The sequence below is a fragment of the Trachypithecus francoisi genome, unplaced genomic scaffold (genome assembly GCF_009764315.1).
Source record: "Trachypithecus francoisi isolate TF-2019V2 unplaced genomic scaffold, Tfra_2.0 Lachesis_group1, whole genome shotgun sequence".
Taxonomy (NCBI): domain Eukaryota; kingdom Metazoa; phylum Chordata; class Mammalia; order Primates; family Cercopithecidae; genus Trachypithecus; species Trachypithecus francoisi.
The window spans coordinates 99,683,038-99,705,966 of NW_022681454.1; the positions used below are offsets into that span (position 1 = coordinate 99,683,038).

The window sequence follows — 22,929 nt, forward strand, 5'->3', positions numbered from 1 at the left end:
AGATTTAACCATTCCACAATGTATATATACTTCAAAACATCATTGTATTGTATACAATAAACATATAAAATGTTATCTGTACATTTAAAAAAATATAAAAAAGCTTACATTATAGAAAAAAGAGAATACTACTTTTAAAAGTAGGCTTTTAGTTTAGTTTTACATTTCTGTCTCTCTTACCTCTTGATCTTTTTTAGTTTTTCTTTCTAGAGCCTCAAATTCATCCAAATCACTCTTTTCTTTTAATTTCAATTCCATTTCTTCTTTTTCTGTTCGTAGTTGTTCATAGTCTAATACCAGATTATCATAGTCAGCACGAAGTGAGTTCAACTCACTTTCTATATTCTCCTATTATAAACAGGAACAGATTTTCCAATCAGAAAATTCATATATTTTTTGTTTCCTTAACAAAATTTGGATTATTTAAATAACTAATTTAACTTTGATTTGATATCTTTCTAAAGGTCTACATTTTGGCAAACTAGCTAACTTAGAATAGCTAGTTTGAAAGAAGGAGAATTTTAAAAATATATCAATAAATTGTATGTTTGCCTGTGCCTGACAGGAAATTTTGATCATAAATCCTCAAGCTCCTCAGTAATAAAACTGGTAATTTAATTCCCCAATCTAACTAAATCCTATTTTATGTTTCAGATGCTTCTGAATTCAAGAACGGAAACAGAGATATTATTTATTGACTTCTAAAGCTAATGATAACTGTTTTACTATACTTAAAGAGGCCTATTTCTATTTTCTATATTATTATAAGAAAAGAGATAAACCATGAGTTTAAAAGATACTTTTCCACACCAGAGATTGTAAAAAAAAAAAACCAAGAAACTTCTAATGTATGTCTTAGGAATACAAAAACATTTTGTCAATAATACTTCATAGGAATTAACTAACAATAATAAGGAGCACCGCAATTATATTCTAAAATTCAAATGAAAATTTCTTTACTACTTTATACAACTATACATTTTTAAACACAAGCAATATACAAAGTAAACAAGGAATCTAAACTTATTGATGTATTCACCAAAATTACCTCTCCCTGATGTATTATTCTAAACAGTATAAATGCCTGACAATTGACACTTTCAAAATCAGTCTTGTCACCCTCATGAAGTTTACCAAGGCACAACAGAAACTTTACAAACATCATGAATACTAAGATCTGCTAGTAAACAGCTAGAAGCAAAGGTTTAGCTGCTAGCACATGTCTGCCTTATGAAATTTTTAGTCTTCCTCTAGGTGCCTGATGGTTATAGAGTAGAAATGTAAAGAGAGAAGCCTTTATTAGAGCCAAAATCATTACTAAAATTAAATGAGAACAAGTAACAACAATATCTAATAACAAAAGAATTTTAAAAAGAGTAACAGCATTATAAGCTGTAAAATACATTAAGTTACCTGATTTAGTAGCTTTGCTGCTGGATTCCATTCTATCTCATTTAATGTATCAAGAGTGTTACTGAAAACATCAGACTCTGAACAGACAGCTATAATTAGAGAAAAAAAATTTGTCCATAAACATGTTTACCAAATTTCCTAAGTCAAATTAAAGATTACTAAAAAAATTCTTATCAGAGATACTAAGAACTTCAAATTAACTAATATGTGCTCAGAGTATGAATACCAAAAGTACATTAATAGATATGGTGATTTATATTATTGTATGAATTAAGATGACCACTGGTTGGAATTAGTGACACAATTCAGGATCCTTAATGAAATACAGGTTAAAAGGACAAATTCTGAATTTGAGATTTGATCATTATAAGTAGATTTTAAATGCCCCCCCAACAGACTGTACTATTGAAGAAATAATTTTGACACAGATTCCTATGTCAATGCCACTCTTTTAAGATTAGCAAAGGCAGATGCCATATAACTAATATTTTAATTGAATAATTAGAACAAAAATAAAAACACCTGTCTCACGTGTGTTTCAACTAGTGCATCATTCTTAAGAGAATCAGAGTAAAGAACTTATGATGACTTTATATTTATTTATTTATTTTTGAGACAGTTTCACTCTTGTCGCCCAGGCTGGAGTGCAATGGATCTTGGCTCACTGCAAGCTCCGCCTCCCAGGTTCAAGTGATTCTCCTGCCTCAGCCTCCCAAGTAGCTGGGATTACAGGCACCTGTAACCACGCACAGCTAATTTTTTTGTATTTTTAGAATTACTTATTTTAAATAATAATCTCCATTGTAATCACATTTGAAATACACAGTATTTAAACATGTTTATCACATTAACTGAGCTATAAACATAGTTTCCCTTTATAAGGATGCTTTTATAATTAAACACAGTTCCACTTGAAAAAAGCACTCACATTCATCAATTTCTCCTAATAAATTTATAGACGGCTTGTGTGTTTTTGTTGTTATATTTGTTGGCATATTAAATTGATCTGCATAGTTTGAGTTCTTCATTTTGTTAATTTTGCCAAGACACCAAGTAACTCTTCGTTTTCTTTTAGCCTAGGAAGAAATTAAAATTATGTCATATAGATCTGTATTCAAACATAATAAAACAAGGGAACTAGTTTTTATTTTTGAAAACCATTGACTTGGTAGAATTCTTATTAAGCCTAGTTTAAATTTTTACTAGTCTAAGGATATTGCTTTAAAAAAAAAAATCAAACTCTTGACTCTTTACTTCACTCTAACTACAGTTTTCTTTATTTCCTACTTTGTCCTCCTCATGATTTATCCACTCCTTCCTCAGCACTTCAGGGACCCATCTCCTGGTTCTTTCCTTACCCAGCTGCTGTACTTACTACTCACTCTGGTTTCTCTTCCTGTGCCTGCCTCTTAAGTATGTTTTTCCAGGTTTCATAGTCACCATTCTTCTCGTCTCTTTAGTCAGTGCAAGTATCATCTCATCTTATTTCACTCTCTCAGCAACCCTAGGGTTGTAATCACATCTGAAATACACAACCCTAAGGTTGTTGAGAGAGTCAAATAAGATGAGATGATACTTGTATCGAGTATCAACCTTACTACATCTTTTTAACAGATGAGCTGGGTGCCCAACAAGTTTGGAGAAGTTGTGCAAGGCTGTATAGCCAATTGGTGGCTGAGCCCATGTCTATTACTTAAGAGCCTTTCCATGCAACCATTCCATCACATTGCCTCTTAAGATTACTTGTTGTCCCCCGAATATACTGCATACTGTCATGCCTGAGTGCTGTTCTTCTGCTTGAAATGGCCAGCCCTTTCCACGTCCTGCTCTGCAAAAGCCCCATCATATATAAATCCTCCAATAACCTTCAGTTTAATGCTAGTTGCTACCAAAGCCACACCTGGACCTTACCATTATCTGAAAGTCATAAACCTAGACTTCTTGCTCTTATCACTGTTGTTATCCTTCCAAATAATTAATTTAGTTGATCCCACTATAGCTATTTAGCTTATCAGGGGCTATTTAGCTCTGTTCCTTGTTGCATGACTTTTTTTTGTTGTTGCCATCTCTCTCTTGGTTCTCACCCTCTCATCTTAGATTCCATAGATCACGGTAATCATGTTTGAAATTTGAGGTCAACGTTCTCAAATTATTTGACCCATTCTCTGTCCCTTACATGTATCCCACATGGCACACTCAAATGACACTGTGTTCAAGACCTTTATCAGCCTCCTGAGCACTTCCAGAGCCACACAGCCAGAAGACTGGCTGACAAGATAAACCGGATCTTTAAAGCTGGTTGGCAATATTCACTTCCCCCTTGTCAGCTTTCTTTTTCATTACCTACAAAGGCTAGCCTATTTCAAACCCTTAGTATCTCTGTAAACTTATGACTCTACCATCACCTGCCATCCCAGGAGAAAAATTAAACCTATTTCACAAAGAAAGTATAAACCTAAACTCCTAAGAGTACTATCTGCACAGAGGCCTATCCTTTCCTCTGTGTTTGTTCCAATTCAAGAGGTGTTTCTCCTATGGTAGTCCAACTCTTTCTACTATATTCAAGATCCCATCCATCTAGGCCACCTCAACACACTACAAGATGGCTTTCACAACCCTACTACTTAATAACTCAAATCACCTTTGCAAATAAGCTGTGTTTCCAAATGCAAATAACTTTTTGTCCATCTTTATCTTATTTAACTTCTCAGCAGAATATGACACTGCTGAACACTACTTCCCTGAAATATTCTCTCCCCTTAGCTACTATATTCACTAGGTTTTATTCTTAACTCTAGAGCTAAACCTGGGCTTCTTTACAAATTCTTCTTTTTCTGCCTTACCCAATTGGAGTTTTGCCTTCTGTTACTTTGCCTTCTGTTGCCTTCTCTGAACATGCAACCAGAACAAACTTTAATTTGGATCTGTAGTAGTTAATGCCCAAATTGATATTTATATCTCAAATCTTCTACCTAATATTCACACGTCTGCATTTTCAACTGCCTGACATCTCAAACAAAAGAAATCCCAAATAAAACACCCACCATTTCCACTGCTATTTATTCAGTGTTCCTTAATCAATATTGTTACCAGCTACCCAGGAAGCCAAGGAATTGCTTGCAAGTCATTCTGGACACCTCCTCCTCCTTTTCTCTGCCCTCAACATCCAAACAACCACAAAGTCCTGCTAAGTTTACTTTCCAAACACTTCTATAATTTATCCAATTCACTCCAACTCCAGAGTCAGTCTTTGCAGGCCCAAGCAATCTGATGTGCACAGCATCTACATCTTTCTCAACTATAATTCTGATGTCACATGCAAGGCTGTTCTTTGTTGTTAGCAAAACGTCACATTCAAATCCCTCAAGGGAGTTTAAAACGTCCCTGCTACTAGAACATCTTAAGTGCAAGGAATGCACCATGTTTCTTCACGACTCCAAGCTTTTGCACATGTAGGTCTCTTTTGAAACATTCTTCTCTAGGTCTTTCATTGGGCTATTTCCTGCTCACCACTCAACCAATAGTTCCTGATTGTCTTCTGTATATCAATGTACATAATGCTTATTCATATTAATAACGTACATTAGTTGAGAATATGCGGTGTGGAAAGTGTTGTGTTGAACTAATTTTACCTATTATCTCTTTTAATTCTCAAACAACACTTATGAGGTGAGTATCAAGCTCTTCCACACTGCTACTTCCACAGGAAAAAGCAGCAAAGTGAATTCAAGAAATTGTCTAAGAACAAGAGTTAGGAAATGACAGATTTAAATCCAGGCAGTCTAGCTCCAGAGATCATCCTCTTATCCATGACACCCTCACACCACCAAAAGTCTATTGAATAAATTCCTACTCAATTAAAGACAAACAAAAAAAAACCCACATAAACAAAGTCAGAATTTTGTTCACTATGTTGTTTTTATTTTCTTTCAGCAGACTCTACATTGATACAATTATGTTGTTTTATATTCTACACCAATTTTCCTGAGATTAATATTTCTGTTTAAGTATAAAATAATATTTCCACATATTCTAGAAACCTGTGGCTTCCAATCACCTAGTTTCTTTAGAATTTATTAAGCAGCATATTGCAAATAAATTATTTAAATAAACTCCAAACTTGTTGAATTAGAATCTCTACAAGTGAGAATCAGAAATTGGTATTTTTAATGAATCTCTTAGGTACTGTGAAAACACAAAATCTTCTGGGTTTCTTGAAAATACTGTATCAAAGGATAGAAAGTGCATACTACATAATAAACATATAGAAATATCAATGCTATTCTCTGTACATCAAGTTTAAGCTGTCATCTTTTAATTTTACCTTTAATTCCTGTTGTGATGTGAGGGAAGAAGAGGTCACCAGCATCCGTGTTAAGTTTTCAATTTTCTCATTCTGTACTTTCTGAAGCAAATCTTTTTCTTCTAAAAGTTGGGCCAATTGGTCTTTTTCCATTGCCTGAGCTCGCGTCTCTAAAGAAACCTATAGAATGCAATATTGGATTATGTTAATAATAAATGTGGTTAAGTTTTAAAACCTTAAAAGTAGCATAAAAGAATAAAATATTACATTTATATATGAACTATAAGAATTTTAATTTCAGTGAAATAAAATTTACTCTAAATACAGAACACCAAAATGCAGTTACCATAATCAATAATTTCTCACTTACAATAAAATACACATTTCTTCTCATGTAATTATTCTATATACCATGTATAAGACAACAATGCTGTTATAATAACTCTATTAATTGTCTAAGAAGATATGAATAGTCAGAAGTTATAAAACAAAGACTTGAATTCCGATAGTAAAGATAGAGATGTTCTCATAAGATTACCATTTGATATTTTAGCTCATTTTAAAAAAGATCACTAATGCATGACTTTTTACAAAATATGGGACCATGATGGTTAAAACAAATGAGTAATTATGCTATATTATTAGATTGCAATCTAAGGGTTAGAAGAGGAATTTAGGATAACATGAAAATACAGAAAGTGGTTCTAAGTAACTCTGTAGTTTCTCTTTTTAACCGAATTCATATCTATTTGTGAAAAATTTTAAGAAATACCTCTACTTGACCCATGTGATAATCTCAGATTTTGCCCTTTGAAAATAAAAAACAAAATCTAAAATAATTTCAAGAACCAAATCTTATAATTTATAGTAAATTAAACTAAAATTTTTATGAGTGGATTTCTTCTTGTTTAAAAATGATTTAAAACTTAAGTTGTAGCAACTCAGATATTCAGGAATGAATAGTCTCTGAGCATTTGGGCAGGTCTCCATTCTAAATTGGTTCTTTCTATTTAATGAAATAAATGATTCATACATACCTCCTCTAATTGTTTTTTAAGATCCATTATTTCTTTTCTATACCTTTTCAGGAGAGCTTCATCAGTTGATACCTCATTAACATAAGGAGTATTCTTCATATATTTAGCAGTACTGGCAAACTGGAAACAAAATACAAAAGTGCTAAGTGTTCAACACTTAAAAAAAATTCGAATTTAATTAGTAATATTTAGCTTTCTTATATTCAAGTTGAAAAAACATCAATACTCTTTCCAGTTGGCTTAATATCTTTGAACAAAGGGAACATTCTATGTCCTTACAACAATGCTCTGTAACTTACCCTGGCTGATAGTCTTCAGGAGAATAAACAAAGATATATTGAGAGAACTTAAAAACATCAGCTTATTGGAATCCCATTTACCCCTCAAGGTCCAGTGCTAACACTTCCTCTACTCTGAAGTTTTGCTTCTAGCCAAAGATAACTCTCCTTCCTTTAAACTCTATACTAGTTATTAACCACTTAACTACTAAAATTATGTTGCAAGACAAGTGTTATGTGTCTTGTCACAGAATTCATTAATTCTGTTAAGCTAGGGACACTAGTTTCTCTTTGCACCTCTGATAGTACCTTGATCTGGTGCTCAACATCTATTTAAAGCAATGTTTCTCAGAGTACAAGTACCATAAGTAACTTTAGGTGGGTACCCGAAGGTGACCATTAGATAACACTGAATCCTTCATTGAGAAAGCTACCCTGCTGACATTTCTCATTTTTCTTGAGACATAGTTTTGCTCTTGTTGCCTAGGCTGGAGTGCAATGGCACGATCTCGGCTCACTGCAACCTCTGCCTCCTGGGTTCAAGCGATTCTCCTGCCTCAACCTCCCCAGTAGCTGGAATTACAGGCATGTGCTACCACACCTGGCTAATTTTGTATTTTTAGTAGAGAAAGGATTTCTCTATGTTGGTCAGGCTGGTTCCTTTCCTTTTTAAAATAGAAAATGTAGGCCTTGGGCTCAGAGCAAATGAAGGCAACAGTTAACTACCAGGAATTTCAGAATTATTTTGTTATACAGACAGACACACAATTTTTTTGTTACCTTCTATTTGTGGCAAGTAATAATAGTTTCCTATTGATAGGACTAATATTAAAGTTTCCTTTTACAATAAATTAAGTACAAAAAGAGAGTTATTTAAAAAAAATCAAGTCAATTTCAGTAAAATAGTGTTGGATGTGGCAAAAACTGTGAGGGTAAGATACAAATAATTGAAGTCTGGCAAAATTAAATTAAGAAATGTTATTTAGTAGACAACATATCAATTGTAACAGGTGTGTTAATTTAAAAAACTTTGCTTAATTTTAGTAATTTTTTCTGCTTCAAGTTGATCTTCCCCCATATTAAGCTGAGATAAAAATCAAACTCACCTGGAGAGTAGTAAGGGTTTCATCAAAAGATACTGGAGTAATTGTGCAGATAATACGTGTCTTTGCGTTTCCTCCCAAGGAATTCTGGAGAATTCGTGTTAACTTGCTATCTCGATAATTTATGAAACCGCTTAGCAAGGAATAAGTTTATGGGCGAAAAAGATTGAGAATGTTTATATAACAAAGTAGTTGGTTTTTAATGCAGAACTCTTAAATCAGCCACAGTTTCAAAAATTAGTTTACAGGTTATATGAGGCAGATTAAAACTACTAACTAAAAAATATTTAAAACAGAAAGTAAATTCAATAGATTATGGTTGTATGTATTAGCTTTTGAATATATGGAAAAAATCAGTACATTTGAGTGTCATTGAAATATTGCAATGTTCAACCTAATGAAAAAGGTAAGAATTAGTAGGTAAGTACACAACGGGATAAACTTACCCAACCTGTCCATCACTAAGTTTCTTGATCACTTGTCCCAAAATAAATAAGCTTCGATTTATATTACAGCCTTCCTTGAGTCGCACACCTGCATTTATAAAACAAATACGAAAACCAAACTTGACTCCTTTTCTAGATGATAAACTTATTTATCACTAAGTTAATGAGAGAAATTGGAGGGCAGATGCTAAAGTCTATGCCCTGGTTTAGACATGAGCCCATCTTTAATATCAGTGGTAGAAGGAGCTCTTTCCCTATTGGTCCCACTTCAAGTGAACCTGAGAAAAATAGTAGAAAGAAAAAAATGAAGAGGAAGGGAAGAATGTGGGGGAAAAAAGACCTCTTTCCTGAAAGAACTTCTCTAGCTCTTCGGTTCAAATCAATTTTTTTTTCCCAACATCTAAATATAGGCAACTATGAACTTATAAGCAAATTAACCTCTAATTTCTCATTTTTAAATTGTTAATATGCTTACATGGTTCAAAAAGTTTTTTAAAAAAAGTACACTTTGAAAAAGCTCCCTTCCACTTTTATCCCATATTCAACCAGTTCCTATACCTCTGCCAGGACACCACTGTTATTATTCTTTAGAGATTTTTAAAAATACAAGTTCATATATATTTATTTCCTTCTTTCTTCACTGATATCAATAGTAACAGACCATACATACTATTTTGCACTTTGCTTTTTTTCACTTGGCAACATATCTTGGAAAAATTTCCATATCGGTAAACATTGATCTTTTTCATTCTTTCTTAAAGTATAAAATTCCATTTTACGGCTGCATCAGACTTCATTCACCCACCCCATCCCCTGCTGAAGGACATGTAGGTTTTCAATCTACTGCCTATACAAAAAAAAATTGCAAAAAATAACTTTGAACAGATGTTATTTCACAGGTGCATTAATTAGCTACTGCTGTAACATTACTACCTAACCAACCAGCTAACACAAGCATTTATTTTTTGTTCACAGGTCTGAGGAGGGACTGGTTTGGTGGATGTAGGCTAGGCTCAGTTGAGTGGCTCTACAACAGGCTGCAGAACAAGCTCAAGTCTGTTGAACAAACTTCTAATCTTCCTTGGATCAGCAGCTCTTCTAATGGCAAGAGTGCAGGTGCAAGCTAAACCATTTAAGCCTTATGAACTATTCACTTATATCTTTGCCCAGTTTTTTGTTGGTTTCTTTTAAACTTTTAAGGCATCTGGACTTTGTATCAGTTACAAAAGGGTTTTCCCACTGTAAGTTGACTTCCAATAATTTTTATAGTTTTTTTTAATATTGAAATTTTTGAGCCACCTTTAATGCATTCCTTGGTATATGATATATGGATACTTTTTTTTTCCCAAATGGCCATCAATTAATGAATAATCTATCTTTTCTTCACATATTTGAAGGACCATTTTTATTGTATTCTAACTTCCGTATGTATTCAGGACTCTTGATGGATTTTCTATTCTATTCCACCAGGCTGACAATTCACATAGTTTTATTACTATGGCATTATAATATGTTTTACTATCTTATAGTAAGATAGTAAAATCTTAAATTCCACTTTCTGCTTTTTGGAATTTTCCCGGCTACTCTCGTCTGTTTTTATGTTTCCGTACAAATTTTAAAATCATCTTACCTAGTTTAAACATGAAAATGTACTCTTCATATTTTTATTACGATTGTGTTAAATCTAGAAATTAACCCAGAGGCCTGATATCCTTGTGATTTTGAATCTTCTACATCTAAGTATGCTTTTCCATTTTTTCAAGTATTTGTTTGTGTCCTTCAAGTCTGATTTACAAGTTTTCTTAGGCTGGGTGTGGTGGCTCACACCTGTAATCCCAGAACTTTGGGAGGCCGAGGTGGGTGGATCACTTGAGGCCAAGAGTTGAAGACCAGCCCAGGCAACATGGCGAAACTCTGTCTCTACTAAAAATACAAAAATTAGCTGGGCGTGGTGATGCATGTCTGTAATCCCAGCTACTTGGGTGGCTGAGGCACGAGAACTGCTTGAGCCCAGGAGGTGGAGGTTGCATTGAGCTGAGATCGTGCCACTGCAGTCCAGCCTGGGAGACATAGTGACAGTCTGCCTCAAAAAAATTAAAACAAAACAAAACAAAACATTTTCTTTATATCAGTCTTGTACAAATCTTTGTTGAGTTTCTTCCTAGGTATCACATCTTTTAGGTTATTATAAACGGAGTCTTTCTGTCTACTAAATATTTTAACTGGTTTTTGTTTATTAATATTTTAACTTTCTAAAATTAAATTAGTATCTGTATATTAATTTTGTACCCCACTATCTTTCTTAATTTCCTTATTTTGAAAGTTTAAATGGCTTTTATGGAATTCTCATGGGCTTTCCTGCTGTACAATACCATCAATTGTATAATTTTCATTTTTTAATTGATGCTATTGCAGACTAAAATAAAAACCAGATACAGATGCTGATTTCTATGTTAAAAGACTTTTATCAGAAAAATCATCATTAATGAATATTATTAATAATGAATATAATTACTTTATCAATTTCTAAAAATGCCTGGTAATACTTTTTAATTCTGTAAAACAGGAAGACACTAAGACTAACATATTTCATGAGTTTTAATTACCTTCAGCTCCTGTTTGAGCAGCTCTTTCACTGCCTGCAAGATCAACCAAATTCTGTAAGATAGATAAAAATAAATCTTTAGGGCAGATAATCTGAAATAATAAAATTCAAACTACTGAAAGAATATTTTTAATACATGGTATATCAGAATATTCTATCTGTATCCATGTCTCCCATGCTACTGTTTAGGCATTCCCTTTTTTCTCTGAGTCCAGCTGTTCTCTATCCGTTCCTTTCTTTATATCTTCCATAATGCTGCCAGTAATAGTTTCTGTTTCCTATACAAAGTCGTCCAAAAACTTACTATGGCAAATATAATTCTTTATAAGCTGGCACTTGCATTGCTCCAACTTTGTATCTATCTATCCCTTATTCTTACCTCTAGTTGAACTACTCACTATTCCCCAAACACCCCATGTACTTCTACACCTTCAAGCACAAGCTTTTTGCTATTTCCTTTATTCAGTTAGTTATAATGTTCTAGTCGGTCTTTATTCTTTATTCAAGAACCAGGTACAAAGATTATCTCCTCAATGTAGCTTTGCCTACTTTATCCTTCCTCCCTGCCAGATCTCAGATGAACTGCTCCTTGAACTGCATAACCAGAACTCTTTATAAACATGACTTATAGATACAACTTACAGTTATAGCACTTATTTTGTTGGGCTAGTCATGTATGCTAGCTGCACTATGCTGTAGCAATACCATGACTTTACTGTGGCATCTTTAAGAGTTGGACCTCTCTTTCATTTCACAAATATTATTGAAAAGAAGTGGCTACTTATCATGCTCCAGGAAGTGCATCAGGTGCTAGGGCTACAAATAAATAAGATCTCTGCTCTCATGGAGCTTACATTCTACATAGAGGAGGAGGCTGGTGAGAAGAGATAAAAAGACAAATAAGAAACATGTTGTGATAAGTGTAACAGAGATTATTTAAATATAGACCTGGAAAAGGGGCCAGTAGGTTTAGGTTCACGGGATTGGATAGCAGTGTAAGGCTTGTCATTAAGCTGAGATCTGAATGACCAGAGAAGAGGAAGCTGGTCCCAAAAAGATCAAGGGAAACAGTAGTCTAGACAAAAAGAAGAGCCAAAACATTTAAGTCACAAAGCAGAATGTGCTCAGTGTGTTCAAAAAAATAGAAAAGGCAGTGTGGAACAGCTGGTGAAGTAAAGACAGGAAAAGACAGAATAAGAGAAGCAGACAGGGGCCAGATTACGCAGGACTTTTTAAGATAAAAAACTCTGAAATGTTTAAATTCAATGAGAAGCCATTGCAGGGCTTTATGCAAGGGAGTAATAGAACCCTGCATAAAGCCCAGCAATGGCTTCCACAATGGATCCACTACGACTACTGGGTGGAGGATGGAGTGGGAAGGGGCAAGAACAGCTGCAGGCAGCCCCATCAGGCGGCTGGGGCAGGAATCTGGGTGAGAGATAATACCAGCTTGGGTTAGGGAGGCGGCAGAGGACACTGCTTGTAAGAGAAGCAGTGGAGGGATGTCTTGTTTATTTATTTTTTTGATCTCAGAGCCCAACACCATGCTCAGAACACAATAACGACTTAGTAAATAATTTGAGTGATTTGAAAGAAAGTCAAACCTTTAAGTTATTTCTCTCTGTGGAGATTTTTGAGACTAGGCAGGTAAATATGTATTACCAGTTGAGTCTGATTTTTCTTGCACAGTGTCCACTACAGATGACACAGATACATAATAGAAGGTTAAAGTGGTAATGAAGGCAGCATGAGTGAAAGTTAAAGATGAGAACAAGCATTCATATTCAAAGATACTCACAGGCCCAACCTATGAGGGAGGAGTTCACTGAAGCAGAAGGAAATAAAGTTAGATTGGTTAAGAGTGTCCAAATCTTGCCCCGGGAAGTGACATACAAAAGCAGTGGTTAGTATATTAGAAATCCTTATTATGACTTCAAGAAACAAAGACAAGAGTCATGGAGACAAGGTTCCAGAAGACTGACGTAATTCAAGAGAGATGAGAAAGTAAACGAGTGTAGCACCCACGAGAATGTTCAAAGGTAGGATCAATAAGAAATGGGACAAGTGGACAAAGAGAAAGGCAGAAAAAGATGAGTAAAAATTGACTTGGGTGTCCAGCTTAGGCAGCTAGGATAATGCTGCTTTTACTGGAAATAAGGAATATTCACTATGGTAGGAAGAAAATAGTTTTGTTTTAGACATATTAAAGTTTGAGATATTGATGGGACACAATTATAACCATCTTTAGGAAGACATGAATTAGAATTCAGAGACTACAGATAAAATATTTGGCAGTCATCAACATGGAAATGATGACAGAATGTTTGAAAGCAAGAACTTAAGTAAGAAAGGCCACAGGATACCTCCAAGTTTTTTTATTTTTTATTTTTTTAGGAGGGTAGAGAAAAAGAAGCCGGGGTAGAAAACAGAGGAGTACAGCTAAGAGAAACTGGATATTAGCATCCCACCAAGGCCAGGAGATAATCAGAAAAGAGCCACCTCTAAAGAGCCAGAGATGACTCCTTAGAGGAGACTTCTTTCCAAGAAGATTCTTAGTGTAAGTGGGTAGGCTGGAGGGTTGGAACAGATGGAACACCGATGACAGAGCATCAAGTAACATGAGGAAAATCATCAAGTAGATCACTGAATATGCCAAGAGTATTAAAGCTAAACTATTAAAAGTTAAAATTATATGAAATATCACAGTCTTGGATGAGAAAACAAAAGAGGTTAGGATTTGGTTTTTTATTGTTAAATTAAAACAAGATTAAAGTCTACTAAAATAAGTTATATAATTTTATAGCAAAATAGCTAAGGTGAAATTAGGATTGAATATTAAGTAATTAATAATCTAACTTTATAAAATCTGAAAATAAACAAACATATCATAGATTGCTTTTTTCCCTGAAGTTTCCTACTCAAATAATCTTAAATCATATCCCACATCAAGCTAAAGAATTTAGGCCCTAAAGATGCAGAATAAAGCAATATGGTAAATGGTAGAAAAGGAGCAAGAAAGAGAGAGCAATAATTTAGTGTGGCAAGAAAGAAGTGAAGGTTTACTTATGTGTTATATAAGAATGTTTGCATAATGCTTACATTTACTTATTCAACAAATCTATATTAGACATAAAATAGGTACAATGTGTTGGGGCTACAAGGATGAATGCAGTATCACTCCTCAATGGATTTACAGTCTAAAATACTATGTTTATAATACAAAATGTATTTTCTTATTGTACTTAAGTAAAACCTAAAATAATGTGATTACTTTTTAACCATCCAACCTAGATTTTTGTTGATCACGTTAAGTCTAAATTACATTGGCTGAGACTTTAAAAAAAGACCCTCAAATTCTGAGATGACTTAAATTGTTAAATGTGTATAGAAAAAAATTCTACTTCATTAATGGTTAGAAAAAACATCGGCCGGGCGCGGTGGCTCAAGCCTGTAATCCCAGCACTTTGGGAGGCCGAGACGGGCGGATCACGAGGTCAGGAGATCGAGACCATCCTGGCTAATATGGTGAAACCCCGTCTCTACTAAAAAATACAAAAAACTAGCCGGGCGACGAGGCGGGCGCCTGTAGTCCCAGCTACTCGGGAGGCTGAGACAGAATGGCGTGAACCCGGGAGGCGGAGCTTGCAGTGAGCTGAGAGCCGGCCACTGCACTCCAGCCTGGGCGGCAGAGCAAGACTCCGTCTCAAAATAAAAAAAAAAAAAAAAAAAAAACATCAATCCCTATAACCCTATAGCCCTGACATTTAAATTTTAGGAGATGGCAACCATGACATAATAGGAAGAAAGATCCTCTGAATTTTTCCTACAACATTTTAGCTAAGAATTTGATGATACTGACAAAACTAAGCAGACAAGTTGTAGACTTCCTCCCACATTTAGTTCAGTTAACAGTTCTTATTAAACCAAACATCCAGCAGCTAAATTAAATTTTGTTTTGGCTCATACAGTACATTATTATGGTTCATTAATACTCACCAAATGGGATACCTTAACAGATCCTTCACAATTAGAAGGTTCACCCTTCTCTCTACTTTCCAAAATCTAGATAGAAAAAGCAAGCTGTAGAAAAATTAGTGCATTCTTACTTGGAAGATCTAATAGATAGACAGAGAGAATTACCTACCATCCTAAAGATGGTATGAGAACGACTGCTTCTTTGATTCATTTTTGTTTCTCCATAATGCCTGTTCTCTGTAAAAATGAGTTATATTTCAGCTGCATATATATTAAAATCCACAGACACACAATAATTTTTAACTTAAAGAAGTGTGATTTGAAGACTAAATGTGCTTGATTGAAAAGATAGTTTTTACAAGTGTTTTAAAGAAATACAGCATAAAGTCTTACTTTCTCCCTTTGTAATCCACTTCAAAGCCATTTCTGATGTATATACAACTTCTTCTGTGAGATCAGCAACATACACATTCCTCTGAAACAAGTTTAATTACAGAAAGATTAGAGAAATAGAAGTCACAAGTTTGCTTTTCAAAACAAGGTGCAAACTATTATAGAATTCATTTGTGAAAGTTAAAAGTGGCAAATGGAATCATAATTCTGTAGAAATATAACAAGTAATTCTATGAATACCCACAATTTATTTCATATACCAAAGCACATCAAATTCTAACCTGATACTTCCATCTTGCTATTTTTACACTTAAACCAAAATATTAGAGCTGTCAGTATTTGAAAACTATTCATGTTGTTTAAAAGATGAATATAAATACTTCAAAAAAAACCCTCACATACTACAGAAATAGGAGACACTTTAAAAACTATAGAAATTACAGGTAAACGTTCAAGAACAATAAACCCAATAAGTAAGTCAATTTTAAAGCTCCCTTAAGTCTGCTACTCACATTGACATCTTCTCGAATAATAAGAGGTTTCATTTTTTGAGTGCCACAGAGTAAATCTGTAATGGTTTCATTGTATATTTCCATGTAAGATACACGTAAGAGAAATTCCCTATCAGGAAACTAGAAAAAAAAATTGTATAAAAACACCAGGAAGCATCCAATTGTGAAAACCTAATACTAAATGCTCATGTGCTTAAAGAGGTAAAATGTCTGTAAAACAAACTAAGAAAACCCTTGGTTCTAATGTTGACAAAATAATTAACACAAAAATATAAAAGCATCGCTACAGAAATAATGAAAAGTGAAGTAACATAAAGCTGGGAGAACACCAACTCTAGGCTCAAACTCTAGGCTCAAAATAAAATCCTATCAAAAGATGTTCTTATTTTTTTTTCATTTTTGATATAAACATTTAATAAAATAGGGATGGGTGAATTTTTCTCTAATAAGATGGAGCACATCTGTCTCAGCAAAAAAGTCAATATGATGTTTAATGAGAAGACACCAGAAGTATCCCCACTAAAGTTTCCCCACTGAAATCAGGAGCAAGACAAGAATATCTGCTATCACACTATAAGATGTACTTATTTTAATAAAAATGCTAATTTAAAACCACCTCTTAACTAACTAGGTTGCCTATTCTGGCTTTCTGCTTCCCTTCTTTTTTTTTTTTAACCTATAGCTACTTTCTACTGTTCCTTTATAGTCACTGATAGTTAAATGGTTAGGTGGAGCTAACCATGATAAAATTTTCTTGTTCCTTAATGCCTACTTTTTGTTCAGAGTATTATTGTTGTAAAATTCAAGGGAAAGAATAAAAGAAATTTAAGTTTTATAAAGTAAGTTGTGGCGACAAAAGTGAATCTATGCTATGTCTTTCTTCTTTCACCATGGAAAATCAAACAATAACTGTAAATCTACTTCCTTTCATTTTTACAAGAGAAATACACTAAGACTCGTACCCAGTTTTAACTAGTTTTACCAGCACGTACTAGAAATCCAGTTAAGTTACTTACCTTCTTAATTTTTTGGAAAATGTCATGAATTGCCCTGGGTGTAACTCCCAAATGATCTTCTGAGCCCATCATGGTATATGTTTTTCCTGAAGCGGTCTGTCCATAGGCAAATATAGTACCTGCAAAAAACAAAACACACATATGCAAAGACTAAAAACAAACCTAAAATGGGTAAAACTATGCATGCTTGTTGCACAGACGCCCAAGACTAAAATGTTTCTGCAACATTGAGTGAATACAAACCATTGTAGCCTTGTATGGCAGAATCGATGATTGGTGCCGCTATTTCTTCATACACATTTTTGGTAGTTTCATTACCATGAAAGACACGATCTAAACAACAACAGCAACAACAACAACAACACAGAAGTTAAACCAAATGAATCAACTATGTTTTCATTCCAAATTAGTAATTATTCCTAAAAGTAAAACTGTCAGAATGTAGGATGATCAAGTATTTAAGACACAGTATTTTCTTCAACTTTTTGGTTCTCTGAAAATACCCTTCCCTAAGGTAAAATGAGTTCATTTACACACTCAAAAAATACACTACAAGTCAACTTTTCTTTGTTCTTTCCAGAGTCAGTAAGGCATAGTGTTTGCACATGGGGGTCTGGAATCTAGCTAGATGAAAATTAGGTAACTGTGATTATAACTGTTTTAAATACCAGTTGGTTACCTTACTTAAACACATGATGGATAAACAATTGTTTCCAGTGAAGCAGTTTGTAGAAGGCTTAGTCTAATCTTTAGTGACAACTCTAATATTACTGATTAGCCTTTTGTACTTTTAATAGCAAAAGGATAACACGGTAACTTTTTATGCTATTATAAGCTTACCAAAATTAAAGGATTTACTTCCATCAACTTGATAAATGGCATTATTGTCAGTTTTCCAGTAAACTTGGGCAGTTTCTCCAAGTGATTCTTCTCTAAAAGAATAAAAACACTGCATTTTAATCAGTCATAAAAGTCATGTCTTAGGAGGGATAATTTAAAAGATTTCACCTTTTAAAGGATATTTTGAAAGATAATAATATGAGAGAATGAAAGAAAGTCCATCTTTGAGGATTCAAGCCTTAAATGGAGCTTCAGTGACCTCTTGCCCCCTCAAGTGTTTTCTTGTGAAGGCTTTCATTCTCACCCTCTCCCCCAGTACTGGTAAATGAAGGGATGGTTCAAAATGCAACACTGATTGTGTCTGTCTTGCTTAAAATTCTTAAAACTTTTTGGAAACTTATGAAATCCTCAGCATGGCACGAATCCTAGATCATGTCTTTTCTCTCTTCCATTTTCCTCTGAATTCCTAGATACATCCTAAGCTCTACCTGAAGGTCTTCCCCAAATGACAGATGTAACCTCTCTGTGCCTGGAGTACTCTGACTTTCCTTTCCATTAAGTAACATAGCCATTATTTCACTCTTGAAAAGTGTCAAGACTTTCCTGACACCAGTTCATCCCACGGAAGTTGTCTTCTCTCTGATGGGCTAATGACTCCTCTAGCAAACATTCTCCACCTGCCCATCATAACACTTGTCACAAAGTATCGTAATGGTTTCTTTACGCAGCGGTTTAAGGCATTAGATAACAAGATCCTCAAAAATAGGAGATTCCTGATCTTGGTATTTACATTTATTAAACCCCGTGTTCAATAAAAATTTCACACTCACACAAAGTGTTAGCATTTTGGGTCGAGGGCCAGAAGCCAGCGAAGCAAACTGACTTCATTTATTCCTCTTCCTGCTTTTTCTCCATAGTATTTATTACGTACATATCATCACTTAACATCTACATTTTCAACTTTACTTTCTGTCTCGCCCCATTAGAATGGAAGAACCACTGGGCAATGACAGGAGTGTCTGTGTAGTACAAAGGTACTAAAAAAATTGATAAATATTTGTAGAATGAATGAAGTCTTGAGTGACGACTGAACTCATTGTGACAAGACAGACTAGCTCTTGTCTTCAGGGGGTCTGAAGACAGCAGTTACGTGTAAAATGACTAACTGTGATGAGGGCTAGGAAGGCACGGTCCCATACGACTTCTCTAGGGCAGGGAATGGGGCAGGGAGGAGCAGACGCGGCAAGGCAGAGCAACACAGAGGGGAAGGTCTGTAATGTCAGCGAGACTGAGTTAAATTTAAGTGAATCTCGCAGCTGGAAAGTATCTTCTAGATCTCCGATCCTCCCCCGTCACTTTACAGACCCTGAAACGGTGGCCAGCGGCCGAGTTACTAGACAGCAGAGCCGGGAAGCAGCGGCTCCTGGAAACGCCGCAGGCCTCGCCCCTCTGGCTCAGGGCGGCGCCGCAGGCCCAGCGGGCACCGGGCCGTGGTGTGGGCCCCCTACCTGCTGTTCAGCGGCCGCACTCGCACGCAGACGGCCACGGCTCCTTCCTCCGCCATCGTCTTAGGCTGAACAGGTCCCAGGAAAATGGCCAGGACCCTCCGCGGTCGATGCTTCAGGGCGCACGGGCCGCCCCGCCTTTAAATTTAAAATTTCCCAAACGCTGCATCTGATTGAGCCGTGGCCTCGTGACGTCACGGGCCATTCCACCTGCGGGGCAGCGCGGGGGACGCAAGGCGGGCGGCGGGACTACACCTAAACACGAGAGGGGATTTAAAGGGCCTGGCGGAGAGTCGCAGAAGAGGGTCGAAGGGAGGGGCGCCTGGGAGTTGGCGGAGAGCGGTAGTCTTGGAATACCAGAATACTGTAAGCTGCCAAAAGCCAGCGAACATCATCCTCCACCCCATCCTTAAAGAGTTTGGAACCCGTAGACGAAACCAGGTAGAGATACATGTATTTTTCACTATCCAAACAGAATTGTCCTTTAAAGAAACGACACCAACAGTTTAAAATAAACTTCAAACAGCAAGAGTTGAAACTCACTGTGCAGTCCAGAAACGTGACAAGCCTGTTGTGCGCCTTAGAAAATCTGAGTTTAGGCTTTTTTCCTGTTTCTTTCTCTCTTTCTGTAACTCGTTTCCATTAGCTGTGGCTTCCTAAGAGGTTGAATTAGGGAAAATAATTACTGAGGACTGAAAAACTGATTGAGTAATGGATTGATACTTTTTTCTGGAGACTGAGTCTCGCTCTGTCACGGCAGGCTGGAGTGCAGTGGTGCCATCTCGGCTCACTGCAACCTCCACCTCCTCTCTTTCAAGCGATTATCCTGCCTCAGCCTCGGGAGTAGCTGGAATTACTGGCACTTGCCACCACGCCCAGCTAATTTTTGTATTTTTAGTAGAGAGGGGGCTTTGCCATGTTGGCCAAGCTGGTCTCAAACTCCTGACCTCAGGTGATCCACCCGCCTCAGTGTCCCAAAATGCTGGGATTATAGGCGTGAGCCACCCCTCCTGGCCTGGGTTGTTAACTTTTATTAACTGAGAGGGAAATCAATTCTCAATACAGTAATTTTTTCCCCAAAAATAGTGCTTGTCTTCCTTTTGTCTCTCTCTCTCTCTTTTTTTAATAGACATGAGTTCTTGCTCTGTCACCTAGGCTAGAGTGCAGTGGCCTGTATACAGCTCACTGAAGGCTCAACTCCTGGCCTCAGCTCAAGAGGGGTTCCCGCCTCAACCTGAGTAGCTTGGATTACAGGCACATCACCAGCCCAGATAATTTTTAATTTTTTTGTAGAGACAGGGTGGGGTGGGGATTAGGGTAGGGAGTGGGGTCTCACAGTGTTGCCCAGGCATCTTGAACTTCTAGGCTCAAGCAATCCTCCTGCCTCGGCCTCCCAAAGTGCTGGGATTACAAGCATGAGCCACTGTGCCTGGCCTAGCTCTTTATGTGTACTTTAGAAACTTATCTAAGATGTTTCATTTATTAAGAGAAATTCAAGGTGCACAGTTATGTACACAGAATATGTCTGGATATACTTGCATAATTTCTGGAAAGATAGAATATGCCTAATTTCCTTGCAGAGTGAGGACTGAGTTAGATGGTAGACTGAGTTAGATGAAACTAGTTTCTTTCAATTTAAAGAAACTAGTTAATAGATAAGAAGAGTAAAGAAAACTGAGTCGATTCATTCAATATTTGTTTAAATATTGGTTATTTAAATATTGGTTAACCAGCTGTGAGGTAGTATAAACAACTCTTTTTTATTGCTAGACTGTAAAGATACTTGGCTATATCTAGTAAGAAAATACAGAGTTAAGGAAGGTATATTTTAACTGTAGTTTTTGTTTTTAATGGTGGGCAAATGCGCCACATAGCTGAAGGCAAGGAACCTATGAAGGAGAAGGGAGATGTGATTAATCAAAATTTCTAATGAGACAAGAGGAGATTGGTTCACGAGTAAAGAGAAGGCATCAGCCTTTCATAGTTGTGCTTATGACAGTTGCTATGACTGTCTTTTTGTTGTCATCATCACAGCAGGTGACATTTATTGAATATTTACTATATGCCAGTCTTTCTATTATATGCTCTATATCCAATTTCTCATCTGACTTTCCAAATTGTTCATCAAGAAATATTCATTGAACAACTATTATGTGCCAGATACAGTTCTAGGGTCAGGAAGCACAACAGTGAATAGAATAGACAAAGCACTTGTTGTAGAGTTGTTATTCTCTTAGGGGAGATGGATAATACTGAAAAATTTCAATCTCTGTCTCTCTCTTTCTACACACACACACATACACACACACACACACACACTGTAATGATTGGTAGAATCAGGAGACAGAGAGAGAGTGATAAGGTGGGATAAGAGTGCTAGTTTCTTATGAAACACATTCTTGTGGGAAGCAGCAGACAATACATAACAAATATATAGTAAAATAACATGTTGGAAGGAAGGTTTACTTTAGATGAGATGTTCAAGAAAGACCTGAGGAGGTGACCTTTGAAGTGAAACCTATGTGATAAGAATGAGCCAGACTTGGGAGGACAAGAGAAAGGGCATTCCAGACAGAGGAACAAGTAAGTCAAAGAAGCCAAGGCTTGATCGAGTTTGTCATCTGCCTGAGACACAAAGGGGAGGGCCCTGTGACTGAAGCATTTATGGCAATGGAGAGAGGTAGGCAGGTCCAGGTCCAGGTCCCGTGGTGCCTCGTGGACTGTGATAAAATGTTTGGATCTTATTCTCAAGGGTGAGGGGAAACCTATGGAGTGTTTTAAGCAAGGGAGTAAAAAGGGATTCATTAATTCCTTCAAACAAGACATTCTTCATTTCACTATGAAAATAGAAACTTCCAGAAAAGACTTTGCCCTAGCTCCTGTCAGCCTGACTACTCACTATGTGCATTTGTGATTGCATACTCACCTTCTAGACTGTAACTTGATAAACACCTGTGTGTTTTCCACTCTGGAAACTCTCCATGTGTGCACTGGATCCAGTTCTCTCCTTCTCACTCTCTGTCCTGCATTATCATTTTCTCCTGCTGTAGTAAACCAGTCTTAACAGTAAACATATGCCTTAATTTCTCCCATATTGAGTGTCTAACATATGTGGCAAACTTAAAATGTCTAATACCAAATTCATGTTCTTCCCCTCAAAATCTGCTTAATCAGCATTTTTCTGCTTCTCAGTTGATGCAAGTCCATCCTTCCGGTTATCCAGGTGTAAACTCTGGAGCCATGCTGCTCAGCTTCTCACCTGAAAATTCTGTCAGAGCCACCTTGAGAATATTTCAGAATATGACAGTTTGTCACAACTTATGTTTCAGCTACCTGGTCCAAAATACCATCATCTAGCGTTGAGCTCATCTCAGTGTTTCTACCCTTGCCAACCCCCACTGCCAGTCTGTTCTCAACACAGCAATTTGAGTGATTCTTTGAAAATGTGTCAGATCATGATACTCCTCTCTCAAGACCCCGAGTGCCACACCTTCATCCCCACC

At 36.2% G+C, this 22,929-nt stretch overlaps 1 protein-coding gene across 7 annotated transcripts in view; it reads right to left on the reverse strand.

Annotated features, from left to right (window-relative positions):
- The window catches only part of CENPE (centromere protein E), an 89,437-nt gene extending 69,863 nt beyond the window's left edge, over nt 1–19,574 (reverse strand). For 4 of the 7 annotated variants that reach the window (XM_033214901.1, XM_033214900.1, XM_033214903.1 and 1 more), the window contains exons 1-16: nt 19,430–19,485; nt 17,922–18,013; nt 17,325–17,414; nt 17,082–17,200; nt 16,066–16,185; nt 15,554–15,635; nt 15,330–15,397; nt 15,182–15,247; nt 11,187–11,238; nt 8,581–8,668; nt 8,138–8,267; nt 6,754–6,873; nt 5,738–5,896; nt 2,342–2,489; nt 1,414–1,502; nt 181–348 (exon numbers count right to left, since the gene is read on the reverse strand). In XM_033214901.1, coding sequence (XP_033070792.1) covers nt 181–348; nt 1,414–1,502; nt 2,342–2,489; nt 5,738–5,896; nt 6,754–6,873; nt 8,138–8,267; nt 8,581–8,668; nt 11,187–11,238; nt 15,182–15,247; nt 15,330–15,397; nt 15,554–15,635; nt 16,066–16,185; nt 17,082–17,200; nt 17,325–17,414; nt 17,922–18,013; nt 19,430–19,485 — 1,647 coding nt within the window. Of the gene's footprint in view, nt 1–180; nt 349–1,413; nt 1,503–2,341; nt 2,490–5,737; nt 5,897–6,753; nt 6,874–8,137; nt 8,268–8,580; nt 8,669–11,186; nt 11,239–15,181; nt 15,248–15,329; nt 15,398–15,553; nt 15,636–16,065; nt 16,186–17,081; nt 17,201–17,324; nt 17,415–17,921; nt 18,014–19,429 lie in introns of all 7 variants that reach the window. The other 3 variants (XM_033214898.1, XM_033214904.1, XM_033214899.1) reach the window with 2 other exon arrangements.
- Between the last annotated feature and the right edge of the window lie 3,355 nt (nt 19,575–22,929).